Source organism: Stomoxys calcitrans, chromosome 5 (genome assembly GCF_963082655.1).
Source record: "Stomoxys calcitrans chromosome 5, idStoCalc2.1, whole genome shotgun sequence".
Taxonomy (NCBI): domain Eukaryota; kingdom Metazoa; phylum Arthropoda; class Insecta; order Diptera; family Muscidae; genus Stomoxys; species Stomoxys calcitrans.
In genome coordinates this window covers 99,018,452-99,044,345 of record NC_081556.1, presented here as the reverse complement: position 1 = coordinate 99,044,345, position 25,894 = coordinate 99,018,452, and the positions used below count along the sequence as shown (strand labels likewise).

Genomic DNA, 25,894 nt, shown 5'->3' with positions numbered 1-25,894 from the left:
TCTGAGTTAAGGGAGTGGGCTAAGAACGCGAAACGGAGTAAGGGGGAATGAAAGAGCAGACGATTTTGCAGTGAAGGCCAGAGGACTGCCGGCAATAACCCGAAGACTTTAGGATTGACGCAGTCTGAGTTAAGGGAGTGTGCTAAGAACGCGAAACGGTCGGAAGTAAGGCGAAAATTCTATTGGTTGATCCGGATCATGAAAAGACGAGGCTATTACTGAAAGGATTTAAAAGGGAGGTCAGTACTACTTTCGGTATCATAACGGGACACATACAACTACAAGTTCACTAATGCAAAACCGGTGCGGCAAGTGAATGTGTATGTAGGGAAGATGATGAGACGTTGGAGCATTTCTAGATTTCGCGGCTAACAGACAGCGGCACTTAAGTGGGTACACAATAACAGACATGACCTAGCATAGGGTCGCGGGTTTTGTTTTGTAAGTTGTACGGAAATCCTGACTTTGATTCTCTTCTTCGAGGTTACTCTTTCGTATTTAGAGTGCACACCAAGCCAACTGCTGGCTTAGATGTATGACCATAGTGGAAGGGGGCGCATTAATATCTTCACCCTCTTTTCAACCTTACCTAACCTATTCATTGTTACACCCTCCACCATTGGAAGGGGATACACGGATAGAAAAATGATGGTACTTTGCCAATACCTCCTGGTATTATTTTGGTACTAATAATTTTATAGTTCATCCGGTTTTGTTTTTGTACCATACGGTGTTGCTTTACTATCAATACCGTATGGTACTAAAATGAGTACGTTTGGTATTAATTTTCTTTGAGTGTGTGCTAATTTCGTCATTCCGTTTGTAAAACCTCGAAATATTTGTCTAAAGCCCCATAAGGTAAGGATATATTATTGATGGTCATGACATTTAAAGTCGATCTAGTCATTTCCGTGCGTCTGCCCGTCCATCCGTCTGTCTGTCAAAAGCACGCTAACTTTCGAAGGAATAGAGCTAGGGGCTTGAAATTTTGCACCAAAATATTTTATTAGTGCAGGTAGGTTGGAATTGAAAATGGTCCATATCATTGTGTGGTTTGATATTGTTACTATATAAACTGATCTTGGGTCTTGACTTCTTGAGCCACTACAGGGAGCAATTCTTTTCCGATTTTTCTGAAATTGTATGTTTTGTTGTAACTTTCGATAACCTGCTATAGCTGTCATATAAACTGATCTGGGATCTTGACTTCTTAAGCCTCTAGAGGGCCCAATTCTTATCCGATTTGGCTGAAATTTTAATTTACAACAACTGTGGAAAGTATGGCCTAAATCAGTTCATAACCTCATAAAGCCGCCATATAAACCGTTCTCCAGATGAGACTTCTTGAGCTTCTAAAGGGCGCAATTCTTATCCAATTTGGTTGAAATTTTGAACAGGTCGTTTTGGTATGACTTCTAACAACTATGCCAAGTATAGTTTAAATCGGTTGATACTCTGATATAACTGCCATATAAACTCATCTTCCAATATGACACTCTGAGCCACTGGAGGGCGCAATTTGTACTCGATTTGCCGAAAATTTTGTAGGTGGTATTTTTCTATGATTTCTAACAGCCACGACGAGTACGGTCCATATTGGTCAATAGCTTGACCAATATATCTATATATGTATTGGAAAAACCATTCAAAGAACTTGACAAACGCGATCCGTTGTGGAGGGTGTATAAGATTCGGCCTAGCAAGCTTTTACGTTTTTGAATTAGTTTTAATAGTTGGGATATTTTATTGAATGATACATTTAACAGTGATTTGTTAGATGAATGGTTATATAACGCCGGAAAACTTGCAGGTATCTCTTCATTTGTTAGAATCCAACAACAGTTCCTTGGAATATAGGCACAAAGTCATCATCAACAATGGCATAAAAGAATGGCTGATCGGCTTTGAAGACGGTAGGAGTGACGCGACGTGTTGCCACCAAACCTAAAGAATATAAAATTAAATATTTAGATTTTTTTTTTTATCTAAGCTATATTATATGGTGATTGAAATGATGTTTGTCGTTTTCCTAATGATTTCATGTTCACCAATAATCGGCCACTACGTTTGTTGGGTAATATAATTAAAGGATTTGGCTTTCAATGCTACATAATTTTAAGTTTCATTTTATTCACAGTGAATAAATATCCGACATGTCTGTTATCCTTGCCAAGTCTATATAATAAATTCCTCTTATACCCAGCAAACACTATGAGCGATTAGCGTGCAAACATACGGAAAACCCAATTCAATCAGCCCTTTTATATAAGACAAATAAAATAATTTTTTAAAAATTTAATAAAGGCCACAAGTTTTTTCATACCTGAAGCAGCAGCAGCTTTAGTGCCATATTCGGTAACTTCAATAAATGCTTTATGAACTATTTGTGAAACACTTGTAGGCTCTGGAGATTTAAACATTTTACCAAAATCTCCACCGCTGAACATTTTTTCCATTCCCATCTGGATAAAGTAAAAATAAATAAATAAAGTCAAGCATTAAGTATTGTAGACTATCATAAAAGGAAAAACACATAGAGGAGTCTATCCCTCTACCATGGCGTAAGAACCTCAATTGTACAAAACTTTTAGTAATGTAGAAAATGTCTTTCATATCATCCATGAAAGACATTTCCGTTATAAAAACATTGAAAAAGTTTGATATATGAGAATAAATTCGAATATAACTAGCCGAGACAAAAACCAACAAAGCCCCCTGCATATGAGATCATGAACTAGTTTTCTATAGGCAAAATCACATTTTTTTGAAAAGGTGTCCCCCTTGGCCATACGGACAAAGATGAACCCCTTCAGATTTGGTCAGTAGGCAGGTCCCTAGATGCTCTATCCAGTCATGTAAAATATTTACTCAAAACGATCTCCTAAAGTAGTTGAATATGGCCACTTATAATAAAATTATCCTGGAGAGAAATGTGGCCACCATGGCCACATGGAAAAAGATGGTCCGTCCAAACAACAAGTTCGGCCGGGCCGAACTTAGCACGCTTTTGTCTTATTTTACTATTCTTAATAGGCTATGATCGAACTTTTGTTCCACTAGCCGAACGTAGAATAGCGTTAATAGATCTCCTGCGCTCACTCGTAAATCCATACCAAATTTCGAGGTGTCACCCACCTTATGATCTTTCCATGGGGCTTTTGGTCTTTCCAGTTTGCGTGTACCACCGTGTTTGCCTTCTTTGCTGGAGAGCTTCTTCATCCATTCTGACAATATGACCTAGCCAACACAGCCGTTGTATTTTGATACGTGGAACTATGCCGTTGTCGTCATACAGCTCATACAGCTTGTGATTTATACGTCGCATATATTCTCCATTAACGCAAACTGGTCCATATATTGGTTGCCCAAAAAGTAATTGCGGATTTTTCATATAGTCGGCGTTGACAAATTTTTTCACAGCTTGTGACTCTGTAATTGCATTCTTTCTTCTGTTAGTTATCAGCTGATACTTTTAGCTTGCTTTAGAAAAAAAGTGTAGAAAAAGTATATTTGATTAAAGTTCATTCTAAGTTTTATTAAAAATGCATTTACTTTCTTTTAAAAAATCCGCAATTACTTTTTGGGCAACCCAATATTTTACGAAGAATCTTTCTCTCAAATATTTCAAGCACTGCTTCATATGTGCAATCCCACTAAACCCATGCGGTTGGGATGCTGGGCCAGTAACCCGCCCCCCGGAAAATTATGAGAACTACTATGAGAAACAAAGGAAAAGTAAAATAGGACCACCCAACGTTGACGACCCACCAAACTTCTGTCATACCAGCAAACATTAAAGCTTTGGACCGCACTCGGCATAGTTATTGAAATTCACAACAGAACACTTATGCAAAATTTCTGCCAAATCGGACAAAGATTGCGTCTTTCAGGGGCTCAAGAAGTCAAATCGGAAGATCGGTTTACATGGGACCCATATCATGTTATAGACCGATGTAAATCGTACTTAGCACGGTTGTTGGAAGTCATAACAGAACACTATCTGCAAAATTTCAGGCAAATCGGACAAAAATTGCGGCTTGTAAAAGCTTATAAAGGCAAATCGTTTGATCGGTTTCCCTTTGGTGTCGTATAACTTTCTGCCGGGCTTGGGTATAAAGACCACCCTTGCCTTTTGCCAGGCTTTCGTAGTATATGAAAATCCTAGGCACGCTGTGAAAATTTTGGCCAGAACCACGCCCTCTAGGGCGCTGGAGACTATTCTAGATATCCGACCCATTGACATACAGATTAAGTGTGAGACATACGACGATGAGAGAATGAATTGAGGATGGGAAAGGCCATACGATTTGGCAGTGAAGGCCAGAGGACTGCCGTCAATAAACTTGGTTAACTCGAAGCCTTTCGGGTCGACGCAGTCCGAGCTAACGGCGGGGGCGACGAATGCGCATGCCACATTGTGGAACAGCGAAACGATCGGTAGGACGGCGAAAATCCTATGAGGGGATCCAGATAGTGAGAATAGGAGGCAATTACTGAATAGAAGTAAGAAGGAGGTCAGTATAGCTATTGGTATTATAACGGGACACATGGGACTCTGAGCTCATTTATGTAAAATCGGTGAGGCATGTGATAGCATGTGTAGGGCATGCGATGAAGATTATGAAACGTTGGAGTATTTCCTTTGTCATTGCCAGGCTCTCGCGTCTAACAGATACCGGAACTTAGGTGGGGACACTATACCAGACATGAACCAACTTGGGGGAGTGGCATTGAAAACAATTAAGGATTTTGTAAGTAGCACGGAATTCCTAACTTAAAATTTTCTTTTTCGAGGTTACTTGTTTTGTGTTAAGAGCGCACAACAAGCCGATTACTGGCTTAGGTGTATGTCCATAGTGGCAAATCCTAATCCAAATATCCTTCTAAGAAAAAATTTCCTAACAGAGAATTTTATTGATTTTTTGGTTGCGTACTTACCTGCTTAAGAGTATCGGTCAATTCAATTTGAAACTCTGCCTTGAATTTGGGCAAGTAGACAAATCCATTGATTTTGTTGAAGGATTCCTTCAATGACGCCAATTGAATTTGACCTAAATTGTTGTTCATCTCAGCAAAGGTAGTGCCCTTAAATGGCACCATAACCAGCATGGAGAGATCAGAGTTTTTGTAGGGCAAACGTGCTGCAAATATTTTTAAATCTCTCAATCTTGCATACTGGAAATTGCCTTGATACTCCATCATTGGTACTTTTATCATCGTCGACTCATTGACATGGAAATCTGCCTCTTTGGTGTCTGCTGCGGGAAAGGGAATTTCCCATTCGCCCTTGAAGGAGATGGCACTTAACAACAACAAACGAGTATCGCTAACCAAACTATTGGGTGAGATGAGGTTCTGAATGGCACTTTGGGTTTTATCCTCAACCCAGCTGTTAATACTGCGGGCAGCATTTTCAGCCTCTGCGAAATTGATTTCTTCAGGTAATGAGTTGAAATGTGACGATAACATTGCCTTGTAATTTTCTGCCAGTTGATGCCCTTCCATGACATACACCTTGTTGGCAGTCTTCAGTACATTGCTGTTCTCATATTTGTCCAAAAGAGATTTAAATTTTTCAGCAACACTTGCGGATTTATGGCCGCTAAAACCCAATGCAATATCCATTTCATGGGCCGTTTCACCTTCAGTGCCCATGCGAGCCATAGCAAGACAGGTTTGTATGGAAAATGGCGATAGAATGACATTTTTCTGAATGTTTGTTTTCAATACTTCGGCAAAGATATTTTGACTAAATCCTCCCAAGCTCTTGGAGAATTCCGAATCACTGAAATCCGCCTTGGCTGAGGCCAAGAGGACAATTATGGCCAAGGAACATAGGGATAAGGACATTTTAACTGAAAATAAAATAGAATTAGTATTGGAAAGTTTTTTTAATTTATGGATATTTTCAATCACCTTTTGGGTTTCTTATTATGTCTGAAGAAGAAGAAGCTTCTTGTACGTGCTGAAGCTTTGACGTTTTCTACCGCACTAATCCAATTTCTCCAGCCAATTTAGTATAAGGTCAAACCAGCTTATCACCATTTCTAATTTTGTTAAGAATTAATGCAACGGAAACAGACCACTTTAAGCATCTTTAGTTTAGTTGCTACTCAATTCTGTATTCTATCATAATTAGTAACCTACTAAAGTCTTTTTATAGCTTTGAAGAATTTATTTATGGGTTATTCTGTAGACACCCCAAGCGCAGTGAATTAATAATCCATATACTATGCTGTTGATTATGGAAACTGTTCTTCATGCTACCACATTTGACACCATTCGTTTGGCTGTTGACCCCATATATTTTTGGAAACGCTGAGGTTTAAATTTCTATTATATTCAAATTAATGGCTACTGGTTCTGTTTAATACACAAACCCACAATTCATTAACATTTTATGAATAGAACGATCGGATTAGTCTTTAGCCGCGTAAGACGACCTAATAAATTCCCCATTGGTAGCAATTAAAGGTGTGCAGCAGTGTAACTACTAACTCAACAAAACAGATACCATGTATGTAGATACTCTTACCTAACTTACTGTTGGTATAAATAAGGGAATGAGTTACAGCCTAGTAATGAGTTCATTCAAACTGACACAGACAACATGCTGAGGATATGGAAAGAACATTTTAGCCAACTGCTAGTGTCCGATGTTGGCGGCGAAGAGGATACCGCAGAACCAATCCCTGATGATGGTATAGAATGTCGACCTCCTAGTCATAATGAGGTCCAAGTAGCAGTAATCCGACTAAAGAACAACAAGGCAGCAGGAGCCGATGGGTTACCCGCTGAACTATTTAAGACGGGAGGCGACACGCTGATAAGGCGTATGCATCGGCTTATCTGCGCAATCTGGCTAGAAGAACGCATACCCGATGATTGGAACCTCAGCATACTATGCCCCGTACACAAGAAAGGAGAAAAGACGGAATGTGCCAACTGCAGAGGAATAAGTCTTCTCCCCATAGCATACAAGATACTCTCGAGCGTACTGTGTGAAAAATTAAAACCTAAAGTCAATGAGATAATTGGGCCCTATTAATGCGGCTTTAGACCAGGTAAATCCACCCTAGACCAGATATTTACACTGCGCCAAATCCTGGAAAAGACCCGAGAAGAACAAATTAATACCTACCATCTCTTTGTTGACTACAAAGCCGCCTTTGATACTCCTTTACGTTCAAAGGTATTTCAAGCCATGTCTAAGTTTGGTATCCCTGCAAACTGAATAAGACTCTGCAGGATGACTTTGGCTGATACGCGTTCCTCAGTAAGAATAGGAAAGAATCTCTACGAACCATTTAATACCAAACGAGGTTTCAGACAAGGAGACAGCCTATCGTGTGATCTCTTTAATATTCTGCTGGAGACGATTATACGAGATGCAAATGTGAATAGATATGGCACACTAATCGCAAGAGAGCACACGCTACTCGCCTATGCCGACGATATCGATATCATAGGTCGGTCACCGGAAGTAGCAACTGCAGCCTTTGAAAGAATCGAAAGAGAATCAGTGAAAATGGGTCTGGCTATAAATGCAGATAAGACAAAATACACAACCGAGCAGATAAAGAAAATGGAGAAAGTTGGGACTGTTTGAGACAGTCAGTAACTTTATCTACCTTGGTCGGTGCAAAGAATGCCTTTGAAAAACAAATCTGAACTTTGGGTCGTTGAGATTTAAAATAAATTGCTGCAGGAAAATTGACAACTTTCGTAGTTGTTTTTTCGACCAAAGTTGTTGAATTTCAAAATTGTTTTTATCTGTGTACATTACGTAGAAACAAAGACATTTGAAAAGGATGGTTTTTGAAACAGGGTTGGATTACTCTATAGAGTACGCTTAAGAGCTCGACTTGTCTGTTACGAGGAAAGACTTGGTCATGATGCTTCGTGAAAGATCTTCCTTGGTGGGCTTATAAAAGTTTGTCGGTCTTCACTTGTTAAAATTATTAAACTTTAGACAATAGCGAATAACGGATTATATTCCATTGCGTGAAGGTATTGGGTTGCCCAAAAAGGAATTGCGGATTTTTCATATAGTCGGCGTTGACAAATTTTTTCACAGCTTGTGACTTTGTAATTGCATTCTTTCTTCTGTCAGTTATCAGCTGTAACTTTTAGCTTGCTTTAGAAAAAAGTGTAAAAAAAGTATATTTGATTAAAGTTCAGTCTAAGTTTTATTAAAAATGCATTTACTTTCTTTTAAAAAATCCGCAATTACTTTTTGGGCAACCCAATACAACTCCTACGAGTTCTCGCCACAACACATTTTACTTTACATATTTAATGCAAACATTTCTCTTAATATAGTCGATTCATCATTACAAAAATTCTTTTGCACCGCCGTAACCGAAATGAATGACACCAGTTTTGAGATAAAACGAAGAATAATACTGGCAAAGAGGATGCTACTTTGGACTAAGTTAGCAGTTTAGAAACAAGGCCACCTCTCGACAGACGAAGACTACACTTTACAAGACACTGATACTACCTGTGCTGTTATATGGTTCTGAAGCATGGGTACTTGTGAAAGCAGATGAGGTAGTACTTGGAGTATTTGAGAGAAAGATTCTTCGTAAAATACATATGGATCAGTTTGCGTTAACGCAGAATATAGGCGACGTATGAACCACGAGCTGTATGAGTTGTATGACGACAATAGCATAGTTACACGCATCAAAATACAATGGCTGTGTTGGCTAGGTCATGTTGTCAGAATGGATGAGAAAGCCCCAGCAAAGAAGTCTTTTGAAGGCAAACACGGTGGTACACGCAAACCGGGAAGACCAAAAGCCCGATGGAAAGATCAAGTTGTGGGAGACACCTCTAAACTTGGTGTCAGAGATTTTAGAATCAGCGCAGAAGATCGAGGCGCTTGGAACGCTATTTTACGTTCGGCTAGTGGAACAAATATTCTATCATAGCAATTAAAGAAAGAACAATGAGTTCATTCTAGTATTGCCATCTGCCAGATCATGTTACGCGGATGGATCAAAGCTAGAGGACAGAGTGGCACTGTGGGTCTACATTGTGACCCCAGGGACTGAGAACTGTCTTAGACTGCCTGACCATATTACGGTCCATCAGGCGTAGATCCGGAGATCACTAGGACGTCGAGTGTGAACATCTTTACCGACAGTAAAATTGCCATAAAGCAATAATAAGCAGGACGGTAAGGTCACGAACAGACTTGCCGTGTAAGAAGGTGATTAACGCCTTCTCTGAGAATGGCAAAATCCACATCGTTTGGGTGCCGGGCTGGAGTAATGGGAAATGAAAGGGCAGACGATTTGGCCTCGAAAGCCAATGGACTGCCGTCGATAAACTTGGTTAACCCAGGTCCTTCTGGTCGTCGCAGTCCGAGTTAAGGGAGTGGGCGACGAATGCGCATGCAACATTCTGAAATAGCGAAACGGTCGGTAAAAAATGCAAATTTTGCCCAAGAACATTTCACTAAGGAACTGGGGCAAACTTCTCACATATCAATGAGTGCAGTCCGATTCAAGTTTTAAGCTCAATGATAAGGGACCTCCTTTTTATAACCGAGTCCGAACGGCGTGCCGCAGTGCGACACCTCTTTGGAGAGAAGTTTTTACATGGCATAGAACCTCACAAATGTTGCCAACATTAGGAGGGGAAAACCACCGCTGAAAATTTTTTCTGATGGTCTCGCCAGAATTCGAACTGAGGCGTTCAGCGTCATAGGCGGATATGCTAACCTCTGCGCTACGGTGGCCTTCAGACCCTACACCTAATTCTGAATCAATTTTGATGGATCTCGGCGTATGTATCCAGATAGATTATTAAAATTCCTGCATCAAATTTCGAGCAAAGCAATGGTATGACTACGGTTGACAAATGACAACAAATTACCCAAAATCTGACGAACATATACATGGGAGCTATATCTAAATCTGAACCGATGTCAACCAAACTTTATGGATATTGTGGAAGTCGTCGAGGAAACCGTTTGTAGAAAATTTTGGGAAGATTGGTCAATAAATGCGCTTGCAGTGGGTCTAGGAGTAACAATCGGGCGATATATATACATGAGAGCTATATCTAAATCTGAACCGATTGTTATGAAATTCAGCAGAAATATCGAGAGTCATAAGAAAATCCTTCCTGCCAAATTTCGAGAGAGTCGGTTAATAGATGACCATTTTATTGCATTATTACTATAAATCGGACGAACATATATATGGGAGCTATATCCAAATCTGAACCGATTTTTATGAAATTCATTTTTAACATCGAGAGTCTTTAGGAAATCCTTCCTTTCGAATTTCGAGAGAATCAGTTAACAAATGACCATTTTATTGCTGTATTACTGCAAATCGGACGAACATATATATGGGAGCTATATCCAACTCTGAACCGATTTTAATGAAATTTACCAGTAATATCGAGAGTTATAAGAAAAGCTTTTCTGCCAAATTTCGAGAGAATCGATTAACAAAAGACCATTTTATTGCTGTATTACTGCAAATCGGAAGAACATATATATGGGAGATATATCCAAATCTGAACCGATTTTTATGAAATTTACCAGTAATATCGAGAGTCATAAGAAAATCCTTCCTGCCAAATTTTTTAGAGAGTCGGTTAACTGATGACCATTTTATTGCTGTATTACTGCAAATCGGACGAACATATATATGGGAGCTATATCCAAATCTGAACCGATTTTTATGAAATTCACTTTTAACATCGAAAGTGTTAAGGAAATCCTTCCTGTTGAATTTCGAAAGAATCAGTTAACAAATGACCATTTTATTGCTGTATTACTGCAAATCGGACGAACATATATATGGGAGCTATATCCAACTCTGAACCGATTTTAATGAAATTTACCAGTAATATCGAGAGTTATAAGAAAAGCTTTTCTGCCAAATTTCGAGAGAATCGATTAACAAAAGACCATTTTATTGCTGTATTACTGCAAATCGGAAGAACATATATATGGGAGATATATCCAAATCTGAACCGATTTTTATGAAATTTACCAGTAATATCGAGAGTCATAAGAAAATCCTTCCTGCCAAATTTTTTAGAGAGTCGGTTAACTGATGACCATTTTATTGCTGTATTACTGCAAATTGGACGAACATATATATGGGAGCTATATTCAAATCTGAACCGATTTTTATGAAATTTACCAGTTATATCGAGAGTTGTAAGAAAAGCCTTTCTGCCAAATTTCGTGAGAATCGATTAGCAAATGATAATTTTATTGCATTACTAGCTGGACAGGACCCGCTCCGCTGCGCCTTCTTTTACTTTGTATGGAACAAAATTATTCTTTGCATTTTTATTTTTGTCAATTGAAGAGCTTTGAGTGAAACACCATGCTACGAAAATAGTATGTGTATATAGCTTGAGAAACAGTATATCAATATAAATGCCTTTATCTGAATTCCATATAATCATTATTCGTCTATGAATTCGCTCGGAGGGCTTAGGGTCATTTAAGATCGAAGCCCGATATGGATTTTGGTAATGGGAAGTGCCAAATACCTTTCATTTGAGCTCCAAATTGCCAAGATCGGTAGATATGTATGTCCAATTTAGGGATGTTTTGTGGGGTGAGGTGGTCCCCCAGATACTTAGCCCTGAAAAAATAATGGCATAGTGCTCTACCTTAAAAACCATTTTTAAACCCCATATTGCGATTGGTTTAATGGGATGAGGCGTCCCCCAAACACTTGGTCCCGAAATTGTTTATTAAATTCGTTTTTAATCTCAAACACCTTTCATTTGAGCCACATATTATCATGATCGGTAAGCTTTTACTATTTGTGGAAAGGGGCGGTGCCCCAAATACCTGGTCCCACTTTTGGATATCAGATTCCTATTATATTCCCAAATACCTTTATTTGAGTTTCATATTGCGTCGGTCAGTAAATAATTGCTGTTTGTGGGTTGTTTTTGGGGAAAGGGCAGACACCCAGAAAATTGGTTCCAAAAGTGGGTATCAATTTCGTGCTCTACTCCCCAATACCTTTCACTTGAACCCCACATTGACATGGTCGGTAAATATGTCCGATTTGGGCGTGTTTTGGGGAGTGAGGTGGTCACCCAAACTCTTAGCCCCCCACATTGACATGGTCGGTAAATATGTCCGATTTGGGCGTGTTTTGGGGAGTGAGGTGATCGACCAAACTCTTACCCCTGGAAATATATCAGCAACTTGCTCTACTTTCAAATATCATTTATTTGAACCCCATATTGCCATTGTCCTCAAAATTGAATATCAAATTCGTTTGCTAGTTTCAAATACCTTTTATTTAAACCACTTACTGCAAAAGTCAGCAAATATGTCCGGTTTGGGGTATGGGCCCTAAAATCTATCAATATCGAGCCCCACTCTCTTTAAGACCCAAATTGTCATGGTGAACAAATACGTCCTATTTGCGGGTGGGACGTCGGTTAGACAGTTGGTCCCGAATGTTTATATCATATTCGTAATCTACTCCCAATTACTTTTCATTTGAGCCCCATGACCGTTTTGGGGGCTGTTTTGAGGGATGGGGCGGCCACTCAGTGACTTGGCCCTGAAAATAAAATTTATCTAATTTTAGCCCCATATTGCAATGGTCAACAAATACGTCCTATTTGGATGGTTTTATGGGGTTGGGGTGGCCCGTAAACACTTTTTCCCGAATATTGATATCAGATTCGTGCTTTACGCCCCATATTGAGCCCCATATTGCTATGGTCGTAAATTTATCCTATTTAGGGGGTGTTTTGGGGAAGGGGTAGATCCCCAGAAACTTGGTCCCATATTCGGATATGAAATTCGTAATCTACTCGCAAATACCATTTGGATACCAAGTTTTTGTTTGTAGGCTACTAAAGGGTGATTTTTTTGAGGTTAGGATTTTCATGCATTAGTATTTGACAGATCACGTGGGATTTCTGACATGGTGTCAAAGAGAAAGATGCTCAGTATGCTTTGACATTTCATCATGAATAGACTTACTAACGAGCAACGCTTGCAAATCATTGAATTTTATTACCAAAATCAGTGTTCGGTTCGAAATGTGTTCAAATTTTGACAAATTTTGTTCAGCGATGAGGCTCATTTCTGGTTGAATGGCTACGTAAATAAGCAAAATTGCCGCATTTGGAGTGAAGAGCAACCAGAAGCCGTTCAAGAAATGCCCATGCATCCCGAAAAATGCACTGTTTGGTGTGGTTTGTACGCTGGTGGAATCATTGGACCGTATTTTTTCAAAGATGCTGTTGGACGCAACGTTACGGTGAATGAACACATTTCGAACCGAACACTGATTTTGGTAATAAAATTCAATGATTTGCAAGCGTTGCTCGTTAGTAAGTCTATTCATGATGAAATGTCAAAGCATACTGAGCATCTTTCTCTTTGACACCATGTCTGAAATCCCACGTGATCTGTCAAATACTAATGCATGAAAATCCTAACCTCAAAAAAATCACCCTATATAAGAGAGCACATAAAATTTCGCTTAAATCGCACTACCCATCTCCGAGATCTGGCGTTTCTGAAATTAGGGTTAGGGGGAGGGTCCGCTCCCCCTTCAGATATGAAAAAATTTAGCACCCTATTTTCACCACGGGATCCACCATCAATGAACATTTCAAGAACATCGGTTCAGCCGTTTCTGAGTCTATAAGGAACACACAAACAAACTGGGGGTTGGGGTGGTCCCCCAAAAACTTGGTCCGACAATTGGAGATCAAATACGTTTTATAATCTTAAATACCTTTCATTTGAGTCCCATATTGTCGTGATTGGTGTATATATATTTGGTAGGTTGGGCGCAATTGTTTTTATTTTTTTCTTGCATATAAAATTTTTGTAATTATATTACCACATGTTATTTTATAAAATATACTCGTATAACTTAAATTAAAAAAAATAATGTTCGTCAATTCTATCCTATGGTCCAAAGTAAGTGCCTTCAAACATTGGGACATTATCATTGTTGATGACTGCATAGTAAAATGGATGGTCAACATAAAAGCTATAGACAGAGAATGCGGATCGCAAATAGGGATTGGCAGCTAAATATAAAAGAGAAATATACCACAAATTTCAATACTTGTAAGATGTCAGAAGAATAAAATGTGCCGAAACCGAAAAACAAAAATACCTGTAATTGCGGCAGCCTTGGTGCCTTCTTCACTGACTTCAATGGTTGCTTGATGAACTATTTGCGATATGGACAAAGGTTCTGGAGCTTTCAACATTCTCCCGAAATCAGCATTTGAGAAAATTTTCTCCATGCCCATCTGCAAAGCCAATGAAATGGCAAATTCAGTACATCAGTCGCCAACTTCAAAGACTACCTACCTCTTTGAGAGTGTCACTAAGTTCGATTTTAAACTCGGCCTTAAATTTTGGCATTCGAACTTCTGCCTTTATTTTCCTATTTATTTTCCTCTTCACCAGCGATGACAAATCAATAGCCTTTAGGCGGTGCAACAATTTCTCCAGCCCATCTGTGGCATCGGGCAATACAATCAGCATGGAAAGGTCACAATCTTTGTAGGGCAACAATATGGCGGAAGCTTTCAACTCACTCAAATCGCCTACTTGGAATTTTGACTTAACTTGCATCATTTGTACCTTAACCGGATTGGAATCATCAATGTAGAAATCGTCTTCTTCGGTATATTCCTTGGGGAAACCATTAGCCCATTGGCCATTAAAGGATATGGCGCTTAGCAAGAACAAGCGTATATCTTCATCCAAATCGTAGGGCGATACCAAATCTGTTATGCTATCATTTGTTTGAGTAGCTACCCAAGTGTTGATGGTATCCGATGCATTTTCAGCATCACTAAAGTCTATATCCTCCGCTGTGGAGAGAAACTTTTGGGACAAAATATGCTTATATTCATCGCTAAGTTCGTTGCCTTCCATGACATAGACCCTGTTAGCTATACTTAGGACTTTGCTGTTCTTGTACTTCGTCAATACTGTATGAAATTTATCCGCTATTGAGAGGGGATTTTGAATGCTTACATTCAATATGCGATCCATTTGACTGGCAGTTTCTCCTACAGCACCTATGCGGGCCATGGCCAAACAAGTCTCAACCGAAAACGGGGACATGATTATATTCTCATATGCATTTGATTTGGCAACCTGGGAAAATATTCTGCGACTGAAGTTATTCAAACTTATGTGAAAGGCGGTGTCGTTTGCCGCCAGGCAACTTAAGTGTATAGTAATAATGGTGAGTATGGATGGAAATTTGACTGAAATTATCAAGAAAAAGAAAATTATAAAGTTATATAAACCAGGGATGAAAAAGTCAGTACTATAGTACTGTTCTCAGTACTTTTTTTTGACCCATGGAGTACCCTAGTAGCCCCGCGATCGATTTAGTTCGTTTTCAAGGTACTAAGCCCAAAGAATTGTTTGAACAATTTGGATGTTTTTCAAGCATATTTCATCTTTACAGGCTAGTATCTCGCACCTTACGGAATCTACCACGGTAAAATATATTTATACATCTGTTAGTCGATCTAGTCATGTCAATCACTGTCGAATTTGCGATATGCATGTCGTTTGGGGTTTGAAAGTGGGCAAATAACAACTCACGTCACGCTGTCATTTCCCAAAGATGAACTGATCATACAAATCGTTGTTGTGTCTTTCTCACATAAAAAAAAACCTACGCGAGTGTGTGCTTACCCATGCTTTTGTCAAATCAACCACGTTGCCATCGATCGAATTTCGTGCTATGAAATGCAGACGACAAGAAAAATACTTTGTCTGAAGCAACATGTACCCGAATACAGGCCTTGCACAACGTGCACCTACTGAAATCCGAATCAATCTCTCTTTTTGCATTCACTCATGTCGTTGGCTTCCTGTCTTGTTACCTATTTCACTCAATTGTCTTGTACAATGTTAAAAGTTTAAATGAAGAGTTAAGATATAGATCCCATATACTATTATCGGAATTTCCATTGAAATTGGCAACGCAACGACTTTTGATGTCTTCCTACATTCATCCTCAATGGGTATCCTAATTCAAAAATCCTGTAAAAATTTGCAAGTCAAAAATTAATGGTATTGTGATGTCTTAACAAATTTTCATTTCACGTCAAGTAGTTTGATTTTTAACAAAGTTTAAATGAAGAGTTTAGATATAGATCCTATATACTATTATCGGAACTTATATTGAAATTCGCAACGCAAAGTCTTTAGGTGTCTTCCTACATTCATCCTCAATAGGTATCCTATTTCAAAATTCCTGTCCAAATTTCCAAGCCAAAAATTAATGGTATTGTGATGTCTTATAAAATTTTCATTTCACGTGTAGTAATTTGATTTTTAACAAAGTAGGCTTGATTTCTCCACTCGAAGATTTTTGAAACCATCCACGACACTGATTTCACTTAACGCAATGGTTTAAGCGTCAGTGTCTGTCCCTCCATTGTAATCACTCTTCAAATAAACCAAAAAACAATTTATCGCCCCTCCTGTGTGTCTAGTGAGGAAATACTGGAACTACTCGTTGACACAAATTTCCCGGGAAACTCTTCAACGGACATCGTGGCTCCAGAAGAAGTTGTTAACGATACAAAGGCCTGCACAAGACCGTTCACTGGTGACTGAACCCACATGTTGTTGAATTTCAAGTCTACTGAAGAGCGAGACACTTAAGAAAGACAGAGTTAAACGCACAAGTTGCTGCTGAGTAAATAATTTTGAAAAACAACCGCCATTTAGTGCGTGGTAGTATTTTTATCTGGAATTCATCGCCGCAACAGTGAGATATAAGAAATAAATCACTGCACAAAGAGTCATACGAAAGCGTCTCGCTGTCATTTCCAAAATATGAACTGATTATACAAATCGTTGTTGTGTCTTTCTCACATAAAAAAAAACCTAAGAGAGTGTGTGCTTACCCATGCTTTTGTCAAATCAACCATGTTGCCATCGTTCGAATTTCGTGCTATGAAATGCAGACGAGAAGAAAAATACTTTGTCTGAAGCAACATGTACCCGAATACAGGCCTTGCACAACATGCACGCATGTCGTTATTTTCGTGTCTTCTTATCTATTTAACTCAGTTCTCAATTGCCTTACACAATGTTAAATGTTTAAATGAAGAGTTCAGTCCTTGAAATACTCTATGGTTGTTAGCGTATCTTGAAAGCAGAAATGAATAGTCTTGTGCAGGCCTTTTGGTCTTGTGCAGGCCTTCGATTGTTTATAAAATTATGTCTGAGTCGAAAATCTTACGAGTGATAAAAAGTTTTGACTACTTTAATTAGCCAGGTTCTGATGTTGTATCACCCGTTGTAGTATGGAGGGATACAAAGGTTATTTTCATTACAAAGCAGGAAAACTTTACCACACGATGGCGAAAAACTTTCGTCCTATTAGTCTGTCATCCTTTTTGATGAAGACAATACAAGAGTTGATAGAAACATATTTTAGGGGAAAGATACCTAAAAAGCGCCTGTCTCGGCAACAGCATGCATATCAATAATAAGGGAGAGTCCACTGAAATAACTCTTCGCGACCTAGTCGACTACATAGTAGGTCCCCACGCTGTCAAGGAAGAAACAATGGTAGCATTTCTTGACATTGAAGGTGCTTTCAATAATGTAGAAGCGACATCGATCATGAAGGAGCTGGAGTTCCTAGTCATCAACACTGCCGCAAGAAAGCCAATTAATAACTTAGTTACTAAAAGATGCATTAAGGCGGAATTGGGATCTGTTGATCTAAAAATATGGATCCGGAACACCTCAAAGTGGTGTACTGTCTTCTTCACTTCGGAACATAGCCATTAACAATATATTATGTTCTTTGGAAGAAAAAGGTATAAAAGTGGTCGCACGTAGAGCTTCCTGAAGTATATGTCTAAGAGTGCCGGGAAACTATTCCGTTGCTGCAACGGCCACGTTATCATTATACGCGACTACTTTGACACCTTTTTCTACCAGGGACAATAATATATTGTTAATGGCTATATTCCAAAGTAGAGCAGTCAATAGAGCACTTCTGAGGTGTTCCTCTGCTAACCCATCTACAGATCCCAAGCCTTTCGTAATGCATTTTTTAGTACGTGAGTTAGGTTTGGTTTAAGTGGCAGTCTGCACTTAGACGTTTTCGTCCATTGCGATACCACAGGAACAGAAGAAGGAAGAAACTTTTTAGTTCCTACCGTTGAACCATCCAAATCGCTTTAGAAAGCCTAATAACTTGCGAATGTTCACATCCGCTAAATGAGAACCCAATGTAGAACTACTTCTGACTGCTAATGCGGGACACACACACATAATGTGTTCTATAGTATCTTCTTCTTCGATATCCTCACAGCTTGTACAAAAGTCGTTGCTGGCAACCTTCAGTCTGTCAGCATGTTTTCCGATTAGACAGTGATCTATCATGACGGACACAATGACTGAGACGTCTGTTCTAGCCAATGACAGCAAATCGGTAGACCTCTTCAAGTCTAGATTAGGCCACATAGTTTTGGAATGCTCACAGCCTCCTCTTTGTGACCATCTATCATTCGTTGTGCTTCGGGCCTGGTTTTAAAAACTTAGCTTACATGTCGCTAGAGGCATACCCACAGATTCCACTATCCCTGGAATGCGTAGGGTAGTTCCTTGTCTTGCAAGCTCGTCCGCTTTACAATTCCCATGGCCCAGCAGCCAGAACAGGTGAATTTTGAACAGTTCAGCCATCTCGTTGAGAGATCTGCGACAGTCGAGGGCGGTTTTTGTGTTGAGAAATACGTTCTCCAGAGATTTAAAGGCTCCAAGGCTGTCTGAGAAGATATTAATGCCAATCGTCATAATGACATTATATCTTAGCCATTCTACTTACTTACTTTAAAACTTTCCTTTAATTGGCTATGACACCACATTTTTTCCACTAGCCGAACGTAGAATAGCTTTCCAAGCCCCCGATCTTCTACGCTCATTCTAAAATCCCTGACATCAAGTATCAAAGTGTTTCCCACCACTTGATCATTCCATCGGGCTTTTGGTCGTCCCGGTTTGCGTGTACCACCGTGTGTGCCTTCAAAAGACTTCTTTGCTGGAGCTTCTTCATCTATTATGACAACCTGACCTAGCCAACGCAGCCGATGTATTTTGATACGTGTAACTATGATTTCGTCGTCATACAGCTCTTCCACCACTTCCTTAATTGCAAGGATCTCCGCTTGATACACACTGCAGTGGTCGAGTAACCTTCTCGATATGACCAGATCTAGATCTTCAGAGTACACCCCAAAGCCCACCTGGCCGTCTAGTTTGGAACCATCCATGCAAAGGTCTATATAACTTCCATTACCAGGGATATCGTAGTTCCAATCGGTTCAACGAGGAATAGTTGTGCAGTACTTTTTATCAAAAGCGGCTCAGGTAGAGTGTAATCCACACTGCCTGGAACATCGGAAATTGTGTCAAGGTTAACACAGTGTCCGTAGCCGCCACATGTCCAAAGAGAAAGCGCCCTTAACATCAAGGCATTGGTCGCAGCATATTGTCTATCCCCAAAGTCCAGAGGCACAATATGTAGCAAGTTCAGTGCATCATATGGTGTTATCCTCAGTGCGGCCATGATGAAGAACCAAGCCATCCTTTGGATCCGGTTGAGTATTGAACAGTTGGTGGACTTTTGAAGCGACGTCCAACAGACCACAACACCATATAGCATTATAGGTCTGACAATTGCAGTATATACCGAATGGAGGACACTCGGTCTAAACCCCAACTTTTGGCAATGGCTCTCTTGCAGGTGTATAGGCCAAGAGTTTCCTATCCTGCCCTTTCCAAAATGTTGGATTTGAAGTTTAATTTCCTGGCCAGCAAAACAACCAGGTATTTTGCGCTTTCTGTAAATGGAGCATTCTCTCCACCCAAGGAGACAGGTTCCACTGTAGGCAAATTGTATCTCCTGCTGAAAAGAACGAATTCTGTCTTGCACGGATTTATACCTAGAACACTTTCGGTAGCTCACTTTGCTGTTGCACATAGAGCTTCCTGAAGTATATCTCTTAGAGTGCTGGGAAACTTCCCCCTAACAGTATTTGCCACGTCATAAGCATACGCGACCACTTTTACACATTTTTCTTCCAGAGACAATAATATATTGTTAATGTAGAGGAGACGGTACTTCTTCTTGAGGTGTTCCTCAGCTGACCCATCTTTTTAGATCCATAGATCCCAAGCCTTCCGTAATGCATCTTTTAGTAAGTAAGTTATTAATCAACTTTCTTACGGTAGAGTTGATGCCTAGAAACTCCAACTCCTTCATGATTGACCTTGGTTTTACAATATTGAAAGCACCTTCAATGTCAAGAAATGCTACGATTGTATATCCCTTGACAGCTAGAGAGCCACCTATGTAGCCGACTTGGTCGTGAAGGGCTGTTTCAGTGGATCTGCCTTTACTATTGGGTTGCCCAAAAAGTAATTGCGGATTTTTCATATAGTCGGCGTTGACAAATTTTTTCACAGCTTGTGACTCTGTAATTGCATTCTTTCTTCTGTCATATCAGCTGTTACTTTTAGCTTGCTTTAGAAAAAAAGTGTAAAAAAAGTACCGGTGAATGATGTATCACCGGTTGTATTACAAGCTGTATCACCGGTTGAAATACAAGCTGTATCACCGGTTGAATTACAACAGGGCCTGGCAACTTAAAGGTGTCGAAACTTCTTATCACCTAAAGGATATTCGGCTCAGACTAAATTTCTGCAATAACCTCCCGCAAATGCATACCAGTAACAATCTCTTCCGGCTCCATGGCGTCCTTTGGATAATTTCCCGGGAAATGTGTATCAACGAGTAGTTCTAGTGTTTCTTCACTGGACATTGTCCATACATTCTCTGACTTCTGAGTATACCCCACAGTAATAAGTCTAGAGGACAGAATCTTCCTTAGAGGCCTCAGATGTATCCTCCACGGAGCTGCAGAATTCTACTCAGGATTTGTTATGAGCCTTTCTCAGCTCGCCCTTATTTTTTCCTAGCTCAGCCTTATAGATGTCCCAATCGTGTGTTACTCTTGTGGCTTTTGCTCTGTTGGAGAGTTTTCATCAGTTCTTCCTTAGACCAACCAGCTCTGGGGAAGAGCTGGCAAAATATCGATGGCACTAAGCGATAAGCGATACCATACAGAATATATCATATAACACACATTGCGCCTATAGAGTGCGCGATTTGCATCAGATTGGGCCAACATTTTGCTCAATGATTTCTCTTATGAATTCCCACTGACTTTATTAAATTTGGTTTTATTGACATTGTTTCTATGTAAATCGATCTCCTGATTTTTACTTCTGATTTTTGTTTGATATATATGGGAAATTAACGATAGTATCGATTATCGATAGCTTGCCAGCTCTACTCTGGGGTCCACCATGGCGGTCGCTGTTTGCCTCTTGCCTTGGCACTAGGACCACTTCTGCACTATTTTCCCCAGGGCTGCAACTAATATAACGATGATATGAGAAGCTGTGGTCATCCAACAATTCCTAGTCGCATATTCCTGCGCTTATATCTTCCCATACAAATATAATATCTAGTAACCCTTGCCTGTTCCTGGTAATAAAGGTGGGGCACAATTTCTGCAATAACCTCCGACGAATGCATACAAGTGACAACATCTTCTGGCGCCACCTTGTCCGCCGTAGAATTTTTCGGGAAATGTGTATCAACAAGTACTTCTAGTCTTTCGTGACTAGACATTGTCCATACATTCTCTGACTTCTGAATATACCACATTGTAACAGGTCTCGAGCACAGAATCTTCCTTAGTCTATAGGTCTCTGATGTTTTCTCCACGGACCTGCAGAATTCTCCACAGAATTTGTTCTGAGTTTCTCAGCTCGCCCTCATATTTTCTTAGCTCAGCCTTATAGATGTCCCAATCGTGTGGTTCACTTGTGGCTTTCGCTCTGTTGAAGAGTATTCTACAGTCCTTCCTTAGACCAACCAATTCTGTGGTCCACCATGGCGTTCGCTGATTGCCCCTTGGCTTGCCACTAGGACATGATGACACAGGCGAGTCATGCAGGGCCTTCATGATCGGCTTTATCACTATGTCTATATCCTCCGTAGTTTTTACTTCTTTCTCTGGTCTAGAAGGGATAGACGTGCAGAATTTGTGCCGAAATTTATCCCAATCCGCCTTTCTTCTGTTTAGCTGAGGGACTACTTCTGAAGTATTTTCTTCAAGGCTGAAACTAATATAACGATGACCAGAGAAGCTGTGGTCATCCAACATATCCCAGTCGCATGTTCTTCCACTTCTATCTTTCGATACAAAGGTAATATCAACTGCCTCCTGCCTGTTCCTGGAAATAAAGGTCGGTTTATCCCCTTTACTACAAATCGCCAGATTGCAACTAATAATATATTCAATGAGCAGCCAACCTCTTTTGTTGACATCCGAACTTCCCCATATCTGGTGATGTGCATTAGCACCATTTCCTACAATTATGCTCTTTTTGGGTTTCTCTGCAGAAGCATCTCCAACCAGCAACTTAAGACTTGAAAGCGGCATCTCTGAATCGTGTACCATTTATAGGAAAGCCAACTAGGTGTAAGGCTTATTAATTTCAAGGCTGGCTACTGTTGACCCTTCAGTGCTTTGCAAAGGAGAAAGAAAAAACTTTTGACTACCCTTTACAAGAATACAGGTTCTGTGTCTCCCATTCTTCGTACTCATGAGTAGTTAAAATCGAGCAATTCTTAGTCAACGAACCATTCCTCCACACAACCATGGATCCCGAATGAAAGCAACATCAAATCCTTCTGCCATCAGAAGTATTTCTTGTACTGCCGAAGCGTCCTTACAATTGAGGAGATTTATCTGCAGAAACCGGACATATAGTCAGGATTCAGAATTTCCACCACTGTTGCGTTAGCCTCGTCTTCTGAGTCCGCCAGGAGATCATCCTCCGAAGATTTGTTCAATCGTGTCATGATGAGTTTCCTTACGCATCCTAGGGCAGTTGAGAATGCAGTGGAACCACTCGCCCTTTGGACATTTGGCCCTTGCGGTGTGGATCATGCTTAGATGCTTCACTAACTAATATTGTCGAAGTACCTTAAGAGTTCCTTCCTTCCCCGTTGGCGCACACCTTGAGCCTAATCCGACCTGATGACCCCCACAGGGCTTGTCGGCTCCCTTTTCGACGCCTTCCTCTCGTGTATTGATCGTGGCAGAAGGAGTTTCTGCTGCAGTCCGCCAGACTTTAGAGATGTGGTCGAAAGTTCCTCAAACAAGTACTCACCAACAACTGCTCAAGTCATCTCCTGATTTCCAAACCCCACTGCAACTAAAGACCTTTAGTTAACTTGTTGAATTGGATTGACGGAACCCTAGTATTGCCATCTGGAAGATTATGTTAAACGGATGGTTCAAAGCTTGAGGACAGGGTGGGCCTGGGGGTTTACATTGAGCACCCAGGGACTGAGATCTGTTTTAGACTGCTTGACCATAATACGGCCCTGCAGGCGGAGATTCGGGGGATCACGGAATCCGTGATGTGGTGTGGTGCTAACGCGAGGACGTCGAGTGTGAACATCTTTACGGACAGTAAAATTGCCATAAGGGCAATAACAACCAGGACGGTAAGGTCACGAACAGACTTGCAGTGTAAGAAGGAGATTAACGCCTTCTCTGAGGATGGCAAAATCTGCATCGATTGGGTGCCGGCCCAAAACGGAGTAAGGGGCCCAAAAACGGAGTAAACCGAGTTAAGGGAGTGGGCGACGAATGCGCATGCAACATTGAGGAACAGCGAAACGGTCGGTAGGACGGCGAAAATCCTATGGGGTGATCCAGATTGTGAGAAGACGAGGTTATTACTGAAAGGAAGCAAGAAGGACGAGGCTATTACTGAAAGGAAGCAAAAGGGAGGTCAGAGGACTGCCGTCAATAAACTTGGGTAACCTGAAGCCTTTCGGGTCAACGCAGTCCGAGTTAAGGGAGTGGGCGACGAATGCTCATGCAACCCTGTGGAACAGCGAACCGGTCGGTAGGACGGCGAAAATCCTATGGGGGGGATCCAGATCATGATAAGACGAGGCTATTACTGAATGGAAGCAAGAAGGACGAGGCTATTACTGAAAGGAAGCAAGAAGGAGGTCAGAGGACTGCCGTCAATAAATTTGGTTAACCCGAAGCCTTTCGGGTCGACGCAGTCCGAGTTAAGGGAGTGAGCGACGAATGCTCATGCAAGCCGGTGGAACAGCGAAACGGTCGACAGGACGGCGAAAATCCTATGGGGTGATCCAGATCGTGAGAAGACGAGGCTATTACTGATAGGAAGCAAGAAGGCGGTCAGCATAGCTATTGTGGTATCATAACGGGACACATAGGACTACGAGCTCACTTAAGTCAAGTTATAGCATGTGTAGGGCATGCGGGGAAGATGATGAGATGTTTGAGCATTTCCTTTGTCGTTGTCCGGCTTTCGTGGAGACACAATATCAGACATGAACCAACTTAGCAGAGTGTTATTGAAAACAATTAAGGATTTTTTAAGTGGCACGGAATTCCTAACTTAAAATTTTCTTTTAAGAGGTCACTTTATAGATTTCTTTAGAGTGCACTACAAGCCGATTTCTGGCTTAGGTGTATGACCATAGTGGCATGGGGCGGATTAATATCTGCATCCTCTTTTCAACCTAACCTTAACAAACTTGTTGAACTCGTAGGATACATATCCTTCAGACCTGTTGAGTTCCACGAGACATCCAGATGTCTCCTATCACTATCAGCTGCATCTAATCTACTATTTTGCAGTGAATCCTTATTTTCGAATGAATGAGGCAAGCTGCTCGAAACTTTGTACAAATATTTTTTAATGTTGTCTCTGGAGGGCACATTTTGAAATTGAAATTGACCATGTTTCTTACCATTTCGACTTGGATGTATCGTCTACATCGAATCACAATTTGATTTATCTGCCACTTGCGTAAATCAATCTTACCATTGGAATTCTTGAGCACCTGGTGGGCATTATTCTTATCGGATTATGACAACATTTTGCAGGTGTGCTATTGTTATGACCTCCAATTATGGTGAAAGGTGTAGGCCGAATTCAACTCATTTTTGGCTTTTTACCAAATTTTACTAAGATTCTTAGGATCAATTTGTAACAAAAGTCGTTTTTTTTAATTCTTTATTTTGCTTACCGTTTATTCGCATCTTTGTATCTATTCAATACAAAACTAAAACTCAAATAATTGAAAACACGTCAGCTTCGCAATGCGAGTTAAACTTTTTTGTTTTTATCAACGGAAAGGTGTCAAGAGCATTAACTCTAACTGTTAGACTGTTGTTAATATAAATTTCATTAGAATAGATCAAATAGGGTATTATTGACAATAAACTCTCCACTATTGAATGAACTGAAATATCGTAGATAAAGTCAGGCCTTTGGAAATGTAGGGCCTCGGTTTTCTTGAGTGAAATAATTTAATGAAAAAAGTAAGATCCCCTTAATGCTACTTATTTCACCAGATTATAAGTAGAGGTAGAATTATAATTATAAGTATACCGGCGACATTTGTGAGGAACTTTGCCATGTAAAAACATCTCCCCAAGGTGGTGTCGCTCTGCGGAACTCCGTTCGGACTTGGCTATTAAAAGGAGGTCCCTTATCATTGAGCTTAAAATTGAATCGGACAGCATTCATTGATTTGTGAGAAGTTTGCCCCAGTTCCTCAACGGAATGTTCACGGCCAAATGCATTTGCATTGCACTGAAAAAAAAGTTGGCCCAAAATTTAAGATTTTTCCTAAATCATAAGAATTTAGCAATGAAAACGAGCCAAAGACCCAAAATTTTAAAATAGGGATTCTATTTGTAAATTAAGTTTCTTATTTACTAATGGAAATGA

The 25,894-nt window shown here is 40.2% G+C and overlaps 1 protein-coding gene across 1 annotated transcript; it reads right to left on the bottom strand.

Annotated features, from left to right (window-relative positions):
- Positions 1-1,825: 1,825 nt before the first annotated feature.
- Positions 1,826-25,314, bottom strand: LOC106085160 (uncharacterized). The gene is made up of 7 exons (XM_059369888.1): positions 25,188-25,314; positions 14,348-15,258; positions 14,148-14,286; positions 13,939-14,058; positions 4,939-5,855; positions 2,324-2,462; positions 1,826-1,944 (listed from the first exon to the last, which is right to left on the bottom strand). Exons 1-7 carry the CDS (start codon positions 25,198-25,200, stop codon positions 1,826-1,828), a joined length of 2,358 nt encoding a protein of 785 aa, XP_059225871.1. The 5' UTR covers positions 25,201-25,314.
- Positions 25,315-25,894: the final 580 nt, after the last annotated feature.